General features: G+C 44.3%; 1 protein-coding gene across 3 annotated transcripts in view; it reads left to right on the plus strand.

Moving 5' to 3' along the window:
• LOC143926616 (uncharacterized) overlaps nucleotides 1–18,384 on the plus strand; it is a 57,058-nt gene extending 38,674 nt beyond the window's left edge. For 2 of the 3 annotated variants that reach the window (XM_077450517.1, XM_077450519.1), the window contains exons 7-9: nucleotides 4,673–4,739; nucleotides 6,428–6,545; nucleotides 14,340–18,384. In XM_077450517.1, the coding sequence (XP_077306643.1) occupies nucleotides 4,673–4,739; nucleotides 6,428–6,545; nucleotides 14,340–15,422 (1,268 nt within the window). In that variant the 3' untranslated portion in view covers nucleotides 15,423–18,384. Of the gene's footprint in view, nucleotides 1–3,113; nucleotides 3,723–4,672; nucleotides 4,740–6,427; nucleotides 6,546–14,339 lie in introns of those variants that run through there. The other variant, XM_077450520.1, reaches the window with a different exon arrangement.
• The last annotated feature ends 2,776 nt before the right edge of the window (nucleotides 18,385–21,160 follow it).

Raw genomic sequence — 21,160 nt, forward strand, 5'->3', positions numbered from 1 at the left:
CGCAGGGGTTGCCATTGCGACCCGGCTCCAATGCTCCAGGGGACCTGTGTGGCTCCCCTCTACACCTGGACAGGAGGGGCAGCATATAAAGGAACCGATGCCCTCCATGCAGGGCTGGGACAAGGGGTGGGCAGGAGGGGCGGCTGCCCCTGGCGCAATGGTTTATTGCAGGGGTAGGGGGCACCCTGACCCTAACCCTAAGGGAAAGGGGGGTGCAGTTTGTCATCTTTGCCCTGGGCGCTGGATGACCTTGTGACGGCACTGCCTCCATATACTTCCTGCAACCGCAGAATGGGTGCTTCTCCTCCTCTCCCTCCTGCGGGCATTCAGTGACTGCAGGAGGATCATGGACTGCATCAGTTCCTCTATATGCTTCCTTCTGCTGCCCCTCTGCTCTCTCCTGCCCCCCCCCCCCCCCATGAGCTTTCCTGGCAACTTCTGTGCTTTCAGACACCCCCTCCCCCGGGCTCTTTTCCGGTCACTGTGCTCTTCTACAGGCCCCCCGTGTCTTTACCTGGTCCCCCCTGTGCACATCTCCTGCCCCCATGTTCTTTTCTGGTCCCCCCTGTACTGTCTTTTGTCCACTCTGCTACCCCGCAGCTCTGCCGGGTTCCCCCTCCCCTCTCCCACCGGCTGCTGCAGAGGATGTTTCAGGATGAAGAGTGGGGGGGGGAGGGGTCTGGAAATATTTATTTTAGCGACCACTTCCTTGTCTGAAATGACAAAGTCAGTACCACTCACTAACTTTCTCCATAACTGAAGTGTAGTAAACTGCTTTTATTATGCTTCAGTTTGTGGATGAACTGGAAGCTCTGTACAGAGCTACTCCTGTTAATTCATTTAGTGCAGCTGAAGCTGCAGAGAAGATTGAGGGCTGTGTCCTGAAACTCCTTTCTCTGTCTCAAAGGTGAAATATCAAAGGTCTGTTTAGACCCCTGATATCTCACCAAAGCCCCCCCCCCCCCCCCCCATGGGGCTCCCAAAAAATCGGAAAAAATAATATTGTAAAAAAAAAACAGAATAAAATAAATTGATAAAAAATAAAAAACTACTAACACTGGCGGCGGAATTACCAGGATCTCAAGGGTCGCACTTATGACTGGGCCCCTGGTATTCCACCGCTGGGCTTGGAGGTAAGGGTCCCGGGCTCGGAGAGGAGGGCCCCCCAGCCAGGTGTCAGGAAGCCCTACATCTTTTTTTGCACTGAGGCTCTGAAGGTTCTAATTACGCCTCTGCAGCAGCCCTAGCAGATTCAAATCTGTTGCTCAAGCTTTACTCAACAAGGGTTCCACAAAACTCCAGGGTTCCTCCAGAGGTTGCTAGGGGTTCTTTGAGCAATGAGCAACTTCTGCCTCTAAGATAGGTTTCCATTGACACCAGTTATCATTTTACTAAGGTGGGATTCTTCCTACTGACCACAAAAGAACATTCCTCCCAATAACCATCATGCTAATGTACCATGAGCTGTACATATAGTAATCGTTGGCAGAGGTTCCCTGAGACCCTATAATTATTTCAAGGGTTCTTCTGTGTTAAAAAGGTTGACAAAATCTGCTCCATAGTATTCCCTTCCATTCTCAACCCGACAACTACATAGAGGAGAGGGTTATAACAAGCCAGGAGGGAGGAGGCTGTGCTAGAGAATTGATTAGAAAAATTTGCTAGCAAGTGAAAATGTATGTTTTGAATTCATTTAAAAAATTGTTTATAGAAAGGAAATGAGCTGCAAGTATTTAGGCAGACGATCCTCTAGCACAGGGGTGCCCAAACTTTCTAAACAAAGGGCCAGTTTACTGCCCTTCAGACTTTAGGGGGGCCGGACTGTGGCCAGTGGTAGTAGAAAATGCTCCAGCATCATTTGAAGTAAACAATGCCCTATCATTGGTTTTAGTGAAAGGAACAGGGTCCCATCATTGGTATCAGTGGAAGGAATAGTGCCCCATCATTGGTATCAGTGGGAGGACTAGTGCCCCATCATTAGTGTCAGTGAGAGGAATAGTGTCCCATCATTAGTGTCAGTGGGAGGAATAGTGTCCCATCATTAGTGTCAGTGGGAGGAATAGTGCCCCATCATTGGTATCAGTGAGAGAAATAGTGCCACATCATTGGTATCAGTGGGAAGACTAGTGCCCATCATTGGTGTCAGTTATGGATGGAATAGAGCTTCAAAGGCTGGATAGAAGCAAGCCCCAGGAGGGCCACAGTTTGGAGACCACTGGTTTAGCAGATATAAATAAGGTGTAATGTCCCCACTACAGCATAAATGTAAAGGTAAAGTCCAGCCCAGGCATTACCCAAAGGCCCTTTTCACACTGGAGTGACGTCGGCGGTAAAATGGCGATATTTTAAGCACCGCTTTACCGTTGTTTTAGTGGAGGAATAGTGCCCCATCATTGGTATCAGTGGGAGGAATAGTGTCCCATCATTGGTATCAGTGGGAGGAATAGTGCCCCATCATTGGTATCAGTGGGAGGAATAGTGCCCCATCATTGGTATCAGTGAGAGGAATAGTGCCCCATCATTGGTATCAGTGAGAGGAATAGTGCCCCATCATTGGTATCAGTGGGAGGACTAGTGTCCCATCATTGATATCAGTGGGAGGACTAGTGTCCCATCATTGATATCAGTGGGAGGAATAGTGCCCCATCATTGATATCAGTGGGAGGAATAGTGCCCCATCATTGGTATTAGTGGGAGGAATAGTGCCCCATCATTGGTATCAGTGAGAGAAATAGTCCCCCATCATTGGTATCAGTGGGAGGACTAGTGCCCATCATTGGTGTCAGTTATGGATGGAATAGCGCTTAAAAGGCTGGATAGAAGCAAGCCCCAGGAGGGCCACAGTTTGGAGACCACTGGTTTAGCAGATATAAATAAGGTGTAATGTCACCACTACAGCATAAATGTAAAGGTAAAGTCCAGCCCAGGCATTACCCAAAGGCCCCTTTCACACTGGAGTGGCGTCGGCGGTAAAATGGCGATATTTTAAGCACCGCTTTACCGTTGTTTTAGTGGCGGTATTCGGCCGCGATAGCGGCCGAATACCCCCGAGAAAGGGTTAAAACCACTGCAAAGCTCTGCTGCAGCAGCGCTTTGCTGAAAGTATAGCCACACTGCTCCATTGATTTCAATGGGCAGGAGCGTTGAAGGAGCGGCGTGTACACACCACTCCATCACCGCTCCAAAGATGCTGCTAGCAGGACTTTCTTTACCGCCCTGCTAGCGCACCGCTCCAGTGTGAGAGCCCTCGGGGCTTTCACATTGGAGACACAGGAGCGGCCCCAGTGAGAAAGGGGTCAAGGTCATTCTCAAACCTCCCCCTCCCCTTTAGAGCATGTCCCCATATAAATTTTCCTTTTACCATGCTTCTGTAGTGGTAAACCGCTTTTATGGCTTTCAAACCCTTTACTACCAGGCTTTAAAAATTCTTGCAGGGGGGAACTGACTCCTGATGACAAAGGCAAGTCTCCCAGATCTCCCAAGAAGTCTTTTCTTACACAGTGTGTGGATAGATTCTTGGGAGTTAAGGCAGCTGCATGCTTTTTCCTGGGAAAGAAATCCATATATGCCTGTAGATACAGGGATGGTGGGGGATAGGCAGAGGTCTGTAGTCCTGCAGACAGAGCTGACAACACGGCTTGGAACCTCAGTCCAGCAAAGGAGCCGTGTCATCATTCCTAACAGGATGTTAAGAGCACCCTGGATTTCTCACGGATCATCAGGTACAGTGGAACCTCGGATTGAGAGTAACGCGGTTTACGAGCCATCGCAATACGAACTATTTTTTTCTTAAATATTCTGACTCGCTTTGTGAGCGTTGTCTTGCAAGACGAGCAGGGTTCAAGCCCCTGGAGTGTGCAGTACCGCTCGGAGACACTCTCCAAGCATCTCTGAGCGTCTCTGAGTGGTCTCAGAGTGTCTCCAAGCATCCTTCAAGTGTCTCAGAACATCTCAGAGTGTTTTTGAGTGTCTCCGGTGCTCCCACACCTCATACACATGCGGTGCTGCATAGACAAGCAGTGGCTGTGGAACGGATTATCTGAGTTTCCATTATTTCCTCTGGGGAAACTCGCTTTGATATACGAGTGCTTTGGATTACAAGCATTCTTCTGGAATAAATAATGCTCATAATCCAAGGTATTACTGTATTTTTCTTTACTTATTTTAACATTTTAAAGTATAACAAAAGGCAAAACTTTTTTTATTTATTTTTTCGATAAATTTGAGAGGTATTAGAACCCCTGTCAGTTTTAATTGCTGTCTGTGCCCCCTGTTAGGGAGGTTTATCTTCTCTATTTGTCCTGTTTACCATTATCAATGAAAGCAAAAGTAAAAGAAGATCCCAATGTTTTTGATTGACATCAGAACAGTGATAGACGGGACATTTTCCAATGGGGATACTAGTCCTGGTGTCATGCAGGGATTCCTTCACTTTAGAGTGATTTCCTCTCACTTCCTGTTTGGCTATGGGACAGGAAGTGAAGTAAAATCCCAACAATGGGACACAGATGGCAAACAAATAACTGACAGGGGTATTGCCATCCCTTACTTTATCCACAATGAACAAAAAAAAAAAAAGTTTTGCCTTTAGTTACATTTTAAAAAAAAACTGGAAATATACTTGAATTTCAGAAATGTTCTGAATGTGTTTTTTTTTTTTTTTTCCTTTTAGTTCGCCCTGACATGCACTTTAATGTTGGCAGTACTGGCAACACCATGGAACTTATATGCGACTCCAGGTAATATATCCACCTATAATAAAGCAAGTCTAACATTATTTTAAAATTTTGCAAAAAACACATTGAGGTTTCCTATGGGGTTTTTTAGCAGCAAAAAAATAGATTTTTCATAAAAATTGATTTTATTGACAAACAACTTTGGACATGGGTTACACAATACAAAAGTTTAAAACATGAACTCTGGTTTACATGATACGAGACAACTTGGATTGGATAGCAGATTGAACAGTAAATAGTATTATAAAAAGTTTTTGTTATGGGGAATATGCATCAAAATATGCTACCCACAAAATTGGTTATGTTATACTGTCCGATGCTGGAAAAAACCCCAATGCATTACGACCTTTTGGGGTTATGGTCTTCCTCAGGGGGTTCTTATATTTCCTTTCCACCAAATGGACCCGTTTATCCGGAGACTTCTTTAAAAAGACATATAGAAAAAGCAGAAGATTCCCCCACTGGTTATCCTGGATGCTGCTGAGAAATCGTCCCTTCTGCACCCTCAAAGGGGAGGCAACCCCCGACCTGTAGGGCCCGTGTTGCCATGTTTGTGTCAGGAATCCACTCAATTGAGTCCTGACGCAAACATGGCAACACACAGAAGCTACTGGATGCCTTGGCTCCTCTTTCCTCTGGCTTCCTATGTGGGGGGGGCACATTGAAATCTGTGACCACTTGTAAGCCTTACGGGTCGGGGTTGCCTCTCCCTGGGCATCCTCTGCGACCCGAGCCCACCCTATTTTGAAGCCTGTTAAAGCCTCTGGCTCTAATCGGGTGCTTAAAAAAAAAACCACCCTGGCCACTGTAATTCATGTGCCCGGTACCCCGAAAGGGGCAGGATGCATGAATAGAAGATGGTAGCGGCGGCCATGAATCTATCCATTGCATATATGGGGTGGCCTGGAGAGAGGGGGAAGTGCCCGGGCACCCCTAATGGACGGGCTGCCCCTGATCCAAACAATTTGTATCTAATCAGTGGACTCATGTACAATATAGTTGTTCATGGGTCTAAGGAGATTTTACATTTATATTGTAATAATTATGTGAAGCCTAAAGCTATCCATACAGTGCCACCAGGGCAGGACTTACCATTGGGCTTGACTGGGCTCAAGCCCATGGGCCCCGCCCAATAGGGGGCCCCACCGAGATACATAGCCGAGTGTACTCAGCTCAGCTCCACTCACAGTCACACCCAGTCCCGACCTATGATGGACATAACACAGGGACTGGGTGTGACTGTGAGCCGAGCTGAGTACACTACTCTCGGCTCCGCTCGGGACTGCAAGAGGACCCGAGAGCCGCCGAGATACACAGGACTCTGTATCTCGGCGGTACCATTTTTAAACTTCAAGACTGCAATGACAAGGCTGCAAATGACACTGGGGCAAGGCTGTAAATGACAAGGCTACACTGACAAGGCTGCAAATGACACTGCCAGGCTGCATTGATGGGCATTTAAATGTAAGTTTTTTTTCCTTAAAATTCCCTCCTAAACTTGGGGTGCGAGTTATACGCTGATAAATACAGCGTGAGTTGTACACTAATAAATACGATAATGTATAGAAGGTAGGGCCCGAAAGTGACTCAAGCCCAGGGGCCCCCACCACCGTAAGTCCTGCCCTGAGTGCCACTGATGACCGATGTATGAATGTAATAATAATAATAATGCATTTATTTTTGTATTACAGCAACAGGCAATATAATACAAATGTGGACAGAGTCTCTCTGAGCATTGATGATGAATTGATAAAATCTGATGTGAGAGTGATTACACCCAGAGAGAAGACACACGGGGCTCACATTGAGGTAAACAGAGGGACATCATTTATATTGTATCTTATAGTATGTGATAATGTTCCCCTTTGAGCGCTGAGATTCACTGAGCAGATCAGTGACCATATACATAGTTAGGGTGAAAAAAAGAACCATCTAGTTCAACCAATAAAAGGGAAAAAAATAAAATAAAAAAATCATACAATCCTATACCCACAGTTGATCCAGAGGAAGGCAAAAAAAAAAAACAGCACAGCATGATTCAATTTTCTCCAGCAGGGGAAAAATTCCTTCCTGATCCCCCGAGAGGCAATCAGATTTTCCCTGAATCAACTTCACCTATAAATGTCAGTGTCCAGTTATATTATATATATATATATATATATATATATATATATATATATATATATATATATATATATTATATTCATTTAGGAAAGAATCCAGGCTTTTTTTTTTTTAAAGCAATCTACTGAGCTGGACACAACCAGCTCTTGAGGGAGTCTATTCCACATTTTCCCCAGCTCTTATGCCCTGTACACAATCTGTCTGATTTTTTTTCCGACGGATTTTGGCCGAAACGTTTGTTGCATACACACGGTCGGACAAAGTTGTTGGAAAATCGCATGACGGGACTACGTAGAGGCCAATAGCTTTCATCTCGTAATTTTTTTGTGAGCATGCGTGGCACTTTGTCTGTTGGAATTCTCTACAAACGATCGGAAAAAGTCAGATCAGATTTTGTTGTGGAAAAATTTTAGATCCTGCTCTCAAACTTTTTCCATTGGAAATTTCTGATGGAAAAAGTCAGATAGAGCCCACACACGATCGGATTTTCTGACAACATAATCCGATCGGACCTTTTCCGTGTGTACAGGGCATAACTGTGAAGAAGCCTTTCTGTATTTGGAAATAAAATCTCTTTTTTTTATAAAGTAAAGAGTGCCCCCTTGTCCTCTGGGATGAGCTTAAAGCGAAAAACTCAACACCAAGTTCACTATATGGACTCCTTATGTATTTATACATGTTGATCATATCCCCCCATAATCTCCTCTTCTGAGGAGGGAATAGATTCAGTTCCTCTAATCTTTCCTCATAGCTGAGTTCCTCCATGCCTCTTATCAGTTTGGTTGCCCTTCTCTGCACTTTCTCAAGTTCCCCGATATCCTTTTTCGGAACTGGTGCCCAAAACTGAACTGCATATTCCAGATGAGGTGAACAGATGATGTCTCTCTCTCTGGAGTCCATACCTCTCTTAATACAAGAAAGGACTTTGCTCGCTTTGGAAACCACAGCTTAGCATTGCATGATATTATTAAGCTTATGGTCTACCAGAACACCCAGATCCTTCTCCACCATTGATTCCCCCAGTTGTACTCCCCCTAGCATGTATGATGCATGCATATTCTTAGCTCCAAAGTGCATAACTTTACATTTATCAACATTAAACCTCATTTGCCACTTTGTTGTCCTATTAGCAGTGCATTGAGATCGGCTTGTAAGTTGGAGACATCCTGTAAGGACGTTATTCCACTGCATAGCTTGTTGTCATCTGCAAACATTGAAATGGTAATTTTAATCCCAGACCCAATATCATTTATAAAGTTATTAAATAGTAAGGGTCCCAACACTGAACCATGGGGTACACCACTAATAACCTTAGACCAGTGATGGCGAACCTTGGTACCCCAGATGTTTCAGAACCACATTTCCCATGATGCTCATGCACTCTGAAGTGTAGCTGAGCATCACGGAAAATGTAGTTCCAAAACATCTGGGGTGCCAAGGTTCGTCATCACTGCCTTAGACCATTCAGTGTAAGAATCATTAACCACTCCTCTCTGAATTTGGTCTCTTAGCCAGTTTTCTATCCATTTACAGTACAAACTGATTTTTTTCCAGGCCTGCAGACTTTACCTTACAGTGGCGGCCCATCTATTAGGGGTGCAACCCCCCCTCTTCCTCATCCATGCGTCTGGCCCCCTGATCTACATTCAGGGCGTCGGACCAAGGATTCCAATGGGGGGGGGGGGGTTGAAGCACGTGATTACAGCCAGAGGCTCTAATAGGCTTCAGAAAAGGGTTGGCTCGGGGGCGCAGAGCACTGCGCTCCGTGCCCATCCAGTCGTGGGATAATAATCTTCTTCCTCGCCAATCAGAAAGTGGCCCACCTGCAACCTAGATGGGGTAAGCGCCAGACTGGATGACCGACCGGGGGGGTGTTGTTTTTAGCCTCCCCCCCCAAAGAAAAAAACACCAGCTACTGCGTTATACATACGTCATGTGTGGGGAACTGTGTCAAATGCTTTTGCAAAATCCAGGTATACCACGTCTACCGCCACCCCTCTGTCCATGGTTTTACTAACCTCCTCATAAAAAGAAATCAGGTTTGTTTGACAACTTCTGTCTTTCATGAATCCATGCTGTCTGTTGCTTAAAATATTTTTTTACAGCAAGAACTCATCTATGTGGTCTTTTATTAAACTCGCCAGTATCTTCCTGATGATAGAAGTTAAACTAACAGGTCTATAGTTACTTGGTAAAGACTTTGATCCCTTTTTAAATATGGGCACCACATTGGCCCTATGCCAAACCAGTGGTACCATTCCAGTCATTAAAAAGTCCCTAAAAATTAGAAACAATGACTTTGAAATGACAGAGCTTGATTTATTTATCATCCGTGGGTGGATGCCATCTGGTCCAGGTGCTTTTTCCACCTTTATTCTGTCTAAATATTTCTGCACCATATCAATTTTAAGCCATTGTGGATCATTTGGGCAATATCACCCCCATTATGGACATGAGCTCCCCCATGCTCCTTTGTATACACAGAGCTGAAGAAAATATTTAATACATTTTCCTTCTCTGTGTCCCCAGTCGCCCACTCTAGATTATTTTGTAAAGGGCCTACATGCTCAGACCTGACCTTTATACTAATAAGACATTTAAAGAATTTTTGGGGGGTTACCCTACTATCTTTGCTGATTGCTTTTACTTGTGGTGAACCGGGTCCCCCTGCCACCTTCTGCTGCCTTTCTGGGCTCTCTCGTTACTCCGGGGGAACCTGGGACTGAAGCCACCGGCTGACCGTAGAGATGAAGTAGGACCAAAAATTCCTTAATCATCTTTATGGTCTATGAAACTGGAAACCACAAGATTTTTTTTCGGTTTTGGTTTCATGTTTTCAAACCATTACCAGCTTGTAACAGCATCTGATCAAACCCATCTCCGTTTCATCAGATACTTTTAAGGACACAGGAGAGATCTGGGGTCTAAAAGTGTCAACTATGGAGATTTTAAGTACTATAATTTGTTGCCATTCCACGGCCATATTATATTTTAAAGAATGACATGTTGGGTATCTATTTACTCGGTGTAAAATCATCTTTTATAGTTTACAAATAAAATGGGTATTATATTGTGTTTTTAAACATTAAAATTCATTAATGTGTATTTTTCCCAAAACAGTTGCATTTAAAAAATCGCTGCACAAATACCATGTGACATAAAAACACCCTTCATTTTATTCTCTAGGGCTTCTGCTTAAAAATATATATTGTTTTGGGGTTCTAAGTAATTTTGTAGCAAAAAAAAAATGCAAATATTTACAGTGCCTTGCAAAAATATTCACCCCCTTGGCTTTTTTACCTATTTTGTTACATTACAGCCTTTAGTTCAATGTTTTTTTTAATCTGAATTATATGTGATGGATCAGAACACAATAGTCTAAGTTGGTGAAGTAAAATTAGAAAAATATATACATAAAACAATTTTTCAGAAATAAAAAACGAATAATTGGCATGTGCGTATATATTCACCCCCTTTATTATGAAGCCCATAAAAAGCTCTGGTGCAACCAATTACCTTCAGAAGTCACATAATTAGTGAAATAATGTCCACCTGTGTGCAATCTAAGTGTCACATGATCTGTCATTACATATACACACCTTTTTGAAAGGCCCCAGAGGCTGCAACACCTAAGCAAGAGGCACCACTAAGCAAACACTGCAATGAAGACCAAGAGACTCTCCAAACAAGTAAGGGACGATGTTGTTGAGAAGTACAAGTCAGGGTTAGGGAATAAAAAAATATCCAAATCTTTGATGTTCCCTAGGAGCACCATCAAATCTATCATAACCAAATGGAAAGAACATGGCACAGCAGCAAACCTGCCAAGAGATGGCCGCACACCAAAACTCACAGACCAGGCAAGGAGGGCATTAATCAGAGAGACAGCACAGAGACCTAAGGTAACCCTGGAGGAGCTGCAGAGTTCCACAGCAGAGACTGGAGTATCTGTACATAGGACAACAATAAGCCATACGCTCCATAGAGTTGGGCTTTATGGCACAGTGGTCAGAAGAAAGCCATTACTTTCAAGCAAAAAACAAAATGGCACGTTTTGGGTTTGCGAAAAGGCACGTGGGAGACTCCCAAAATGTATGGAGGAAGGTGCTCTGGTCTGATGAGACTAAAATTGAACTTATTGGCCATCAAAGAAAACTCTGGTGCAAACCCAACACCTCACATCATCCAAAGAACACCATCCCCACCGTGAAACATGGTGGTGGCAGGATCATGCTGTGGGGATGTTTTTCAGCAATCGGGACTGGGAAACTGGTCAGGGTTGAGGGAAAGATGGATGGTGCTAAATACAGGTGTCATGGTTATGCAGTGATCTTCATGTGTTTGCTTACCTCCCCTCATGTGTTCAGACTAAGAGGCCAGCCACTTCCACCTGGTGGTTTTTATAACCTCTCCTCTAAGCATGGCTCCACCCCAGGCCCTATCAGGGAGCCCTATATTAACCTGTGCACTACAGGCCATCAGTGCTGATCAACCATTGTGTATTCCTTTGTGTGTTAGCTTCCTGTTTCCTGCCATGTGCTCTTATACTGTTTTCCGTTACCGACTTTGGCGTGTCTTTGACTATCCCTGTTTGCCTGTGATCCTGACCTTTTGGCGTGTCCCCGACTATTCTTGTCTGCTTGTGGCCCTTGACCTTGGCTTTGTCCCTCACCATCCCTATCCTCCTGTTGCCTACTGTGGGTGTGAGCTGGGGGACCCTGGGGGGTCGCGACCTGGAGCCAGTTGCAGCCAAGTCCATCCTCACCACTAGAGGCGCTGCTGAACACCTGATGGCTCTTAGACTCCGCACCCCAGGGAATCTTACGCTTTAACCCCAGTGGGATCTGTCCCCCGTCTGCAGCAGTCAGCCGTAGGGTCCACAACCTTGTGGTGCACTCCTGATCCCTACGGAGTGCATCTGTCACCTCGCCTCTAGGTGACCTGACAGTTTGATCAGCCATGGACCCGGCTGACGTGCCGCTTCCTACAGATGATCCATTGCAGAGCTTAGTTCGCAGACTTGAGACCCAAGAATCGCATCAGACCCAGGTGATGCGATTCCTTCAGGATTTGGCATCGCGTGTTGAACAGGTTCAGGCCTCATTAGGACCCCCGGTTCAACAACCTCAACCGCTATCTGCCGCCGCACCTATCACATCAGTCGCAGCCACACATTCATTACAACTACCAGCTCCAGGCCGTTTCTCTGGGGACTCCAAGGCTTGCAGGGGGTTTCTTAGCCAGTGCACACCTTAGCCAGGGAATCTTATGCTCTAACCCCAGTGGGATCTGTCCCCCATCTGTAGCAGTCAGCCGTAGGGTCCACAACCTTGCGGTGCACTCCTGATCCCTATGGAGTCCATCTGTCACCTCGCCTCTAGGTGACCTGACAACAGGGATATACAGTGGTGTGAAAAAGTGTTTGCCCCCTTCCTCATTTCCTGTTCCTTTGCATGTTTGTCACACTTAAGTGTTTCGGAACATCAAACCAATTTAAACAATAGTCAAGGACAACACAAGTAAACACAAAATGCAATTTGTAAATAAAGGTGTTTATTATTAAAGGTGAAAAAAAATACAAACCATCATGGCCCTGTGTGAAAAAGTGATTGCCCCCCTTGTTAAAACATACTATAACTGTGGTTGTCCACACCTGAGTTCAATTTCTCTAGCCACACCCAGGCCTGATTATTGCCACACCTGTTCACAATCAAGGCATCACTTAAATAGGAGCTGCTTGACACAGTAAGGTCCACCAGAAGATCCTTAAAAGCTACACATCATGCCGAGACCCAAAGAAATTCAGGAACAATTGAGAAAGAAAGTAATTGAGATCTATCAGTCTGGAAAGGGTTATAAAGCCATTTCCAAAGCTTTGGGAATCCAGCGAACCACAGTGAGAGCCATTATCCACAAATGGCGAAGACATGGAACAGTGGTGAACCTTCCCAGGAGTTGCCGGCCGCCCAAAATTACCCCAAGAGCGCAGCGACGACTCATCCAAGAGGTCACAAAAGACCCCACAACAACGTCCAAGGAACTGCAGGCCTCACTTGCCTCAGTTAAGGTCAGCGTTCATGCCTCCACCATCAGGAAAAGACTGGGCAAAAATGGCCTGCATGGCAGAGTTCCAAGGAGAAAACCACTGCTGAGCAAAAAGAACATCAAAGCTTGTCTCAATTTCTCCACAACACATCTTGATGATCCCCAAGACTTTTGGGACAACATTCTGTGGACCGATGAGACAAAAGTGGAACTCTTTGGAAGGTGTGTGTCCAAGTATATCTGGCGTAGAAGGAACACTGCATTTCATAAAAAGAACATTATACCAACAGTAAAATATGGTGGTGGTAGTGTGATGGTCTGGGGCTGTTTTGCTGCTTCAGGACCTGGAAGACTTGCCGTGATAAAAGGAACTATGAATTCTGCTGTCTACCAAGAGATCCTGAAGGAGAATGTCCGACCATCTGTTCGTGTACTCAAGCTGAAACGAACTTGGGTTCTGCAGCAGGACAATGATCCTAAACACACCAGCAAGTCCACCACCGAATGGCTGAAGAAAAACAAAATGAAGACTTTGGAGTGGCCTAGCCAAAGTCCTGACCCGAATCCTATTGAGATGTTGTGGTATGACCTTAAAAAGGCCGTTCATGCTCGAAAACCCTCTAATGTAACTGAATTAGGACAATTCTGCAAAGATGAGTGGGCCAAAATTCCTCCAGGACGCTGTAAAAGCCTCATTGCACGTTATCGCAAACGCTTGGTTGCAGTTGTTGCTGCTAAGGGTGGCCCAACCAGTTATTAGGTTTAGGGGGCAATCACTTTTTCACACAGGGCCATGATGGTTTGGATTTTTTTTCACCTTTAATAATAAACACCTTCATTTACAAATTGCATTTTGTGTTTACTTGTGTTGTCCTTGACTATTGTTTAAATTGGTTTGATGTTCCGAAACACTTAAGTGTGACAAACATGCAAAGGAACAGGAAATGAGGAAGGGGGCAAACACTTTTTCACACCACTGTACTTGAGCAAAACCTGTACCACTCAGCATTTTTGCAAGGAGGAATGGGCAAAAATCCCAGTGGTAAGATGTGGCAAGCTCATAGAGACTTATCCAAAGCGACATGGAGCTATGATAGCCGCAAAAGGTGACTCTACAAAGTATTGACTTTAGGGGGGTGAATAGTTATGCACATTGACTTTTTCTGTTAGTTTGTCCTATTTGTCCTATTGTTGTTTGCTTCAAAATAAAATAAAAAATCTTGTTGTGGGCATGTTCTGTAAATTAAATGATGCAAATCCTCAAACAATCCATGTTAATTCCAGGTTGTGAGGCAACAAAACACAAAAAATTGCCAAGGGGGGTGAATACTTTTTCAAGGCAATGTACATGTGTTAAGAGAATTGACCTGGTATTGAGGTGGGTAAAGGCTCATTGAAATCATAATTTAATTTATGTGTATCCTTATTTTCCAGACTGCAACTGACACAAAGCCAGACACATACCAGAAGGACATGTTTGTCTTCTTCAGCACATTGTCCGACTTCCAAAAGCACGTTCCTGCAAAGCAAATCCATTTCTCCAGCAGCCAATGGCCAGCAGATAGTGTAAGGCCTACAACGGGAACAAGTTTAGTTACTCAGAACAAAACTAAATACGCCAAGGATCTAATGAATTACAGACAAACGAAGTCACCCTCTTCTACTTCAAAGAACAAAACAATCAAAAGGTCATTGTCAGCTAATGTGAAGTTAAATATACAATTTTTATCTGCAGATGGGACAAAACAGAAGGCTGAATTACTAAGGGAAGAGAAAGAACCTACAGACAGACAGTCCAGGTATAGAGAAGTCAAAAAGATTTGGCAGGAAAGCAAACCATGCCCTAAACCTGGCCTGGCCTGGGAAGAAAGGGCTCAGCTTAGTCAGCTGGGAACAGTCATAAATGGAGTAAACCCCAAGAAGACAGTAGACTATGATCCGGGTTCCCATTCCAGGCCACAGCAAGCCTCAAAGTCTTCTGGTTCAAGCAGTGCAAGACCATTCATGCCAAGGCCAAACAGTCTGGTGGAAATGCAAAGATGGACCTATATAACCATCTCAAAACCTCTGTCTCCACCAGGAGACCAACAAGGCTCTTCAGAGGTTGGCAGTTTATTTCCAGTTGTAGCTTCTAACCTTGTAAAAGATTCTCCAAGATCTGGGAGAAGACGTGAAAATTCTCCCAACACTCTTTCCTTGAGACCCCTGGTATTGGAGGCCAGAAAAGTAAGACAAAGTTCCCTGCCAGTAGAAATACGTCCACGGGGAGTAGAAATCCAGACTCAACAAGCAGAGAAGACATTGTCATCTTCTCCCAGACAAGACAACACAACACAACAAGGTGAAAACATCATAAATTCACCATGGTCATCTCCATTGCTTGGGAAACCTGAAATGAAAAGTCCTGTCCATGAATTCAGCAGCAAGCAAACAAAAACATCTGGTATCTCTACAGCCCATCATACTACAATCCCAATTATCAGCATCCCAACAGCACAAACAGACACTTCAGAATAAACGTTCCTATCAGATATTTTACAGATTTTTGTTTGCCTTAAAATATTTTTTTTTCACATTTAATTAGGTTTGTATCAGTAATTAAACAATTAAAAATTCACGGAAATATAAACGCTTCAATTTATATTTTGGTAGAGTTGCTAATCACAGCTTGAGGGTAACTGGTGGCCAAGCTGTATTACCTGCAATAGAGAAAAGTAAGGCCACTGGGATGTCTGGTTTACAAGGCGAGCTGAACACAATTGCAAAGCCTTTGGCAGATAAAATGTTATTTCAACGGAGTGTTTAGTTGGTTGCCTGGAACTCATTTTTAAGCCGGTGTCCTATCAGATACTTTTCCCCATCACATAGTGTCCGCCGAGAAGCCGAACATCTCCGAAGAAGAACGGCGCCTGCGCACTGTGTCCAGGTTTCAAGCCCCACCATCCAAGTGGACATAGAGTCAGAATATAAAAGAGCCGAGCGAGGCGAGCGAAGCGAGGCGAGCCCGCGAGGGGCCCTCTTATTATCTGCAACCCTATGTCCACTTGGATGGTGGGGCTTCAACCTGAACTCTTCTTCTTCTTGGGAGATGTTCGCCTTCTCCTTGTCCGCCTGCGCAGTACGGCCCGGACACTATCCGATAGGCGACACTTTGTGTCAAAACATCGGCAATAGACAGTTTGAATCTTGGCCAGTCCCTAGTGAACCATGTATGGGCAGGCTGAGTGTACCCAAATTGATTGATCGATCAACATGGGTACAACCAGACTGTCAGATTTTTCATGAGATCATTGCAAGCGGTTATAGCCGCTAGCAATTATCACTGTTTGTTCTCCAGGCTAACATGGTTCCCCCTGCTCCCCCTATGCCCTAAACCTGGCCTGGCCTGGGAGGAAAGGGCTCAGCTTCGTCAGCTAGGAACAGTCATAAATGGAGTAAACCCCAATAAGACAGTAGACTGTGATCCGGGTTCCCATTCCAGGCCACAGCAAGCCTCAAAGTCTTCTGGTTCAAGCAGTGCAAGACCATTCATGCCAAGGCCAAACAGTCTGGTGGAAATGCAAAGATGGAGCTATATAACTATCTCAAAACCTCTGTCTCCACCTGGAGACCAACAAGGCTCTTCAGAGGTTGGCAGATTATTTTCAGTTGTTCCTATCAGATATTTTACAGATTTTTTTTTTTGCCTTAAAATATTTTTTTTTCATATTTAAATTAGGTTTGTATCAGTAATTAAACAATTAAAAATCCAGGGAATTATAAACGCTTCAATTTATATTTTGGTAGAGTTGCTAATCACAGCTTGAGGGTAACTGGTGGCCAAGCTTGTATTACCTGCAATAGAGAAAAGTAAGGCCACTGGGATGTCTGGTTTACAAGACGAGCTGAACACAATTGCAAAGCCTTTGGCAGGTAAAATTTTATTTCAACGGAGTGTTTAGTTGGTTGCCTGGAACTCATTTTTAAGCCGGTGTCCTATCAGATACTGTCCCCCATCACATAGTGTCCGCCGAGAAGCCGAACATCTCCGAAGAAGAACGGCGCCTGCGCACTGTGTCCAGGTTCAAGCCCCACCATCCAAGTGGACATAGAGTCAGAATATAAAAGAGCCGAGCGAAACGAGGCTGTGCCCGAAGCGTGGCGGGCGAAGCGTGGCGGGCGAAGCGAGTCCGCGAGTGGCCCTCTTACTATCTGCAACCCTATGTCCACTTGGATGGTGGGGCTTCAACCTGGACTCTTCTTCTTCTTCGGAGATGTTCGGCTTCTCCTTGTCCCCCGTACTGCGTAAGCGCTGCGCCTGCGCAGTAGGGCCCGGACACTATCTGATAGGAGGACACTTTGTGTCAGAACACCAGCAATAGACAGTTCGAATCTCGGCCAGTCCCTAGTGAACCATGTATGGGCAGACTGATGTACCCAAATTGATTGATTGATCAACTTGGGTACAACCAGCCTGTCAGATTTTTCATGTGATCATTGCAAGCGGTTATAGCCGCTAGCAATTATCACTGTGTGTTCTCCATGCCAGGGTGGCTCCCCCCTGCCAGGAGAACACTATAGCTTCGCGGGAGGGATTTCCCCATCAACACCGACTCATAGTTCCAGGAAAGAAGATCTATGGCCAGCGACTCATCAGATTAAGTAACGAAAGTGATGTTCCGTCACCTGCGTATGCGTACAGCCGATACCGGGTTGCCTAATCTGACAGCACTGTAGTCAAAAGAAGGCGGCAGCGGACATCTTAGTACACCCAGCTAGACAAATTTTAGCAATGAACTGAGCTTGTATAAATAAATATAGTATATTAACATCTGTGATGGTGATTTGATGTTACATTTTTTTTAAAGAAGCTGGACGCAAGCAGTAGGAAGGTAGTGGAGGCCATTTTGGTACACCCTGCAGTGCTCAGCGCTAATCCTTTAGGCTTTAAAAAATCAAACATGCTAACAGCATCACAGAAGTCAATATACTATATTTATTTTTATACGCTCACTTTATTGCTAAAATGACTTAAATTAAAGATGTAGCTGGGTGTAGTAAGATGTCTTCTTCTGCCTTCTTTTGACGACAGTGTTCTGTCAGATTAGGCAACCTGGTACCGGGTGTACGCAACGCGCAGCTGAAGGAACATCACTTCCGTTACCAATTTTAACGGGTCGCTGATTCTGATGGGACACCGGCTGTAAATTCTACCCCTGCACACCTGTTGAAATCTCAGATCAGGCTGAGGTTGGAAGTGTAACCACTGACCACTGACAAAACAAATGAGGATCTTCGCCTTCAGGGTAAAGCAACCATATAACAGAGAGATCACAAGTAAAACTCAAGATGGATACTCATAAAAAAAAAATTCTACAGCCGGTCTATGTTGATAAAAAGAAAGTGGTGTGCTGTGTTTTCTTAACATAGTAAAGTTGATTTTTTTTGTACATAATTTGTATTTTTTTCTTTGCCAAATAAACAATGAAAAAATGTAAAATGGTTTTGAACTTTTAGATAAACGCGTGGTAAGGGAGTGAATGGTAACTATGTGGAAAATAGAAAATGTTAAATTGTTCTGTTAATCACTTAAGCCCCGGACCATTTTGCAGGCCAAAGACCAGAGCACTTTTTGCGATTCGGCACTGTGTCGTTTTAACTGACAATTGGCTCCCAAACAAAATTTTTCTGGTGGTATTTGATCACCTCTGCAGTTTTTATTTTTTGTGCTATAAACAAAAAAAGAGCATCAATTTAGAAAAAAAAAAAATTATTTTTTACATTTTGCTATAATAAATATCCCTCAAAAATATATAAAAAAAATAAAATGTTTTTTCCTCAGTTTAGGCCGATACGTATTGCAAATTGCAAAAAGCGATTATTGATTGGTTTGCGGTTGGTTTGCGGAAAAGTTACAGAGTCCTGACCGCAACCATATACAACACCTTTGGGATGAGTTAGAGCAGAGACTGCGAGCCAGGCCTTCTCCTCTAACATCAGTGCCTGATCTCACAAATGCCCTTCTGGAAGAATGGTCAAACATTCCCATAGACACCCTCCTAAACCTTGTGGACGGCCTTCCCAGAAGAGTTGAAGCTGTTATAGCTGCAAAGGGTAGGCCAACTCAATATTGAACCCTACGGAATAAAGCCTCGTACACACGATCCAATTGTTGACAGGGGATTGTGTGATGACAGACTGTTGGCCTCAAATCTGACCGTTAGTACGTTCCTGCAGACAATTGTCCAACTTTCGGCCAACAAATGTTGGATGGCAGGCTAGTAAATTTTCGGTGGACAGCGGTCTGTTGTCAGATATTGTCTGTACTCAAATCCGACACACAAAAGTCCAAAGTACAAACACGCACGCTCAGAATCAATGCTCACCAAACACGACATTAGCAGAAGGTACCCAATGGGTGGCACTCAAGAGCTGAAATACCGCGTAGTACATCACTACGTTGGTGTTTGTTGGCCAACAATTGTGTGCCGTTAGTATGCAAGACAAGATCCAGGCACATGCCCTTTTGACAAAAAGTCTGACGCTCTGTTGGCCAACAATCTGGTCATGTGTACCAGGCTTTAGACTGGGATGCCATTAAAGTTCATGGGCGTGTAAAGGCAGGCGTCCCAATACTTTTCACAATATAGTGTATGTAATCAAGTAGAGAATTTATCACTACGAATAAAAATGCATTTCCTTCACTAACATAATGGTAATATTTGAACATATAAACATTTTAAACATTTTCTGGAGGGAAACTTTGCAGTAATTAAAAAAAAAAAAAATTCTCAGAAATCTGAAGTCATGATGACTTTCCAAAAATATCCCTTTCTCAGGGACATTTTTTGGCTGTTCAAACTCAGAACTTTAAAATGCCCGTGAGTGTTCTGAAGGAGTTGACAGCCAAGGTCAATGCCCATTGGCATAACGATTTCCATCATCTTCTTCCAGCTATTATCCTATTACGGGGGGGGAAGGCAACAATGTAGAGTAAGGCCGCGTACACACGCGCGGACTGTTCGCCCAACCTTGTCCGCTGAACAGTGTTTGGGCGGACAGTCCGCTCGTGTGTGGGGCTTCAGCGGACAGTTTCAGCGGACAGTTGGCCGAACAAGGTCTTACGGAAATTCCGAAAAACTGTCTGCTGAAACAAGGTTTCAGCGGACTGTTCGCTCGTGTGTAGGCTTGTTCGGCCAACTAAGTCTCGCGCATGCTCAGAAAGGATTTCCACGTCGGAAGGTTGCATTGCAGTGTATAGGACGTCGTATTTTTCGTCCCGTCGTACGTGCCGTTCACGTCATCGCGCACGGTTTCAGCAAACTGTTCGTCCGTCGTGTGTGGCCATGTCCGTCCATGCTAAGTTTGAGCGGACTGTTCGCTCAAACTGTTGGACGGACAAAGTTGGGCCAACAGTCCGCGCGTGTGTACGCGGCCTAAGTGACATGCCATGAACATTACGTGACCTACAGCCCTCAGAGAAATATTTAGTATGGGGCCAGAGCAACCTTACCCAACAACCCATTAAACTTTCTTTGTAAATGTAACCACTTAAGCCCCGGACCATTTGGCTGGCCAAAGACCAGACCACTTTTTGCGATTCGGCACTGCGTCGCTTTAACTGACAATTGCGCGGTCGTGCGACGTGGCTCCCAAACAAAATTGACATCCTTTTTTTCCCATGAATAGAGCTTTCTTTTGGTGGTATTTGATCACCTCTGCGGTTTTTATTTTTTCCACTATAAACAAGAAAATAGCAACAATTTTGAAAAAAACTCATCATTTTTTAATTTTTGCTATAATAAATATCCCCTGAAAATATATAAAAAACACATTTTTTCCCTCAGTTTAGGCCGATACGTATTCTTCCACATATTTTTGGTAAAAAAAAAAAAAAATCACAATAAGCGTTTATTGATTGGTTTGCGCAAAAGTTGTAGCGTCTACAAAATAGGGGATTGTTTTATGGCATTTTTATTAATATTTTTTTTTTTAACTAGTAATGGTGGCAATCAGCGATTTTTATCATGACTGCGACATTATGGCGGACACATCGGCCAATTTTGACAAATTTTTGGGACCATTGGCATTAATGCAGCGATCAATGCAAAACAATTGCATTGGTTACTGTAAAAATGTCACTGCCGGTGAAGGGGTTAACCACTAGGCGGCGCTGTAGGGGTTAAGTGTGTTCTAGGGAGTGATTCTAACTGCGGGGGTGAGGGGCTGTGTGTGACACGTCACTGATCAGCGCTTCCGATTACAGGGAGCGGTGA

The sequence above is a fragment of the Lithobates pipiens genome, unplaced genomic scaffold (assembly GCF_037356315.1).
Source record: "Lithobates pipiens isolate NorthernLeopardFrog02 unplaced genomic scaffold, aLitPip1_a1.2 Scaffold_23, whole genome shotgun sequence".
NCBI classification, from domain to species: Eukaryota; Metazoa; Chordata; class Amphibia; order Anura; family Ranidae; genus Lithobates; species Lithobates pipiens.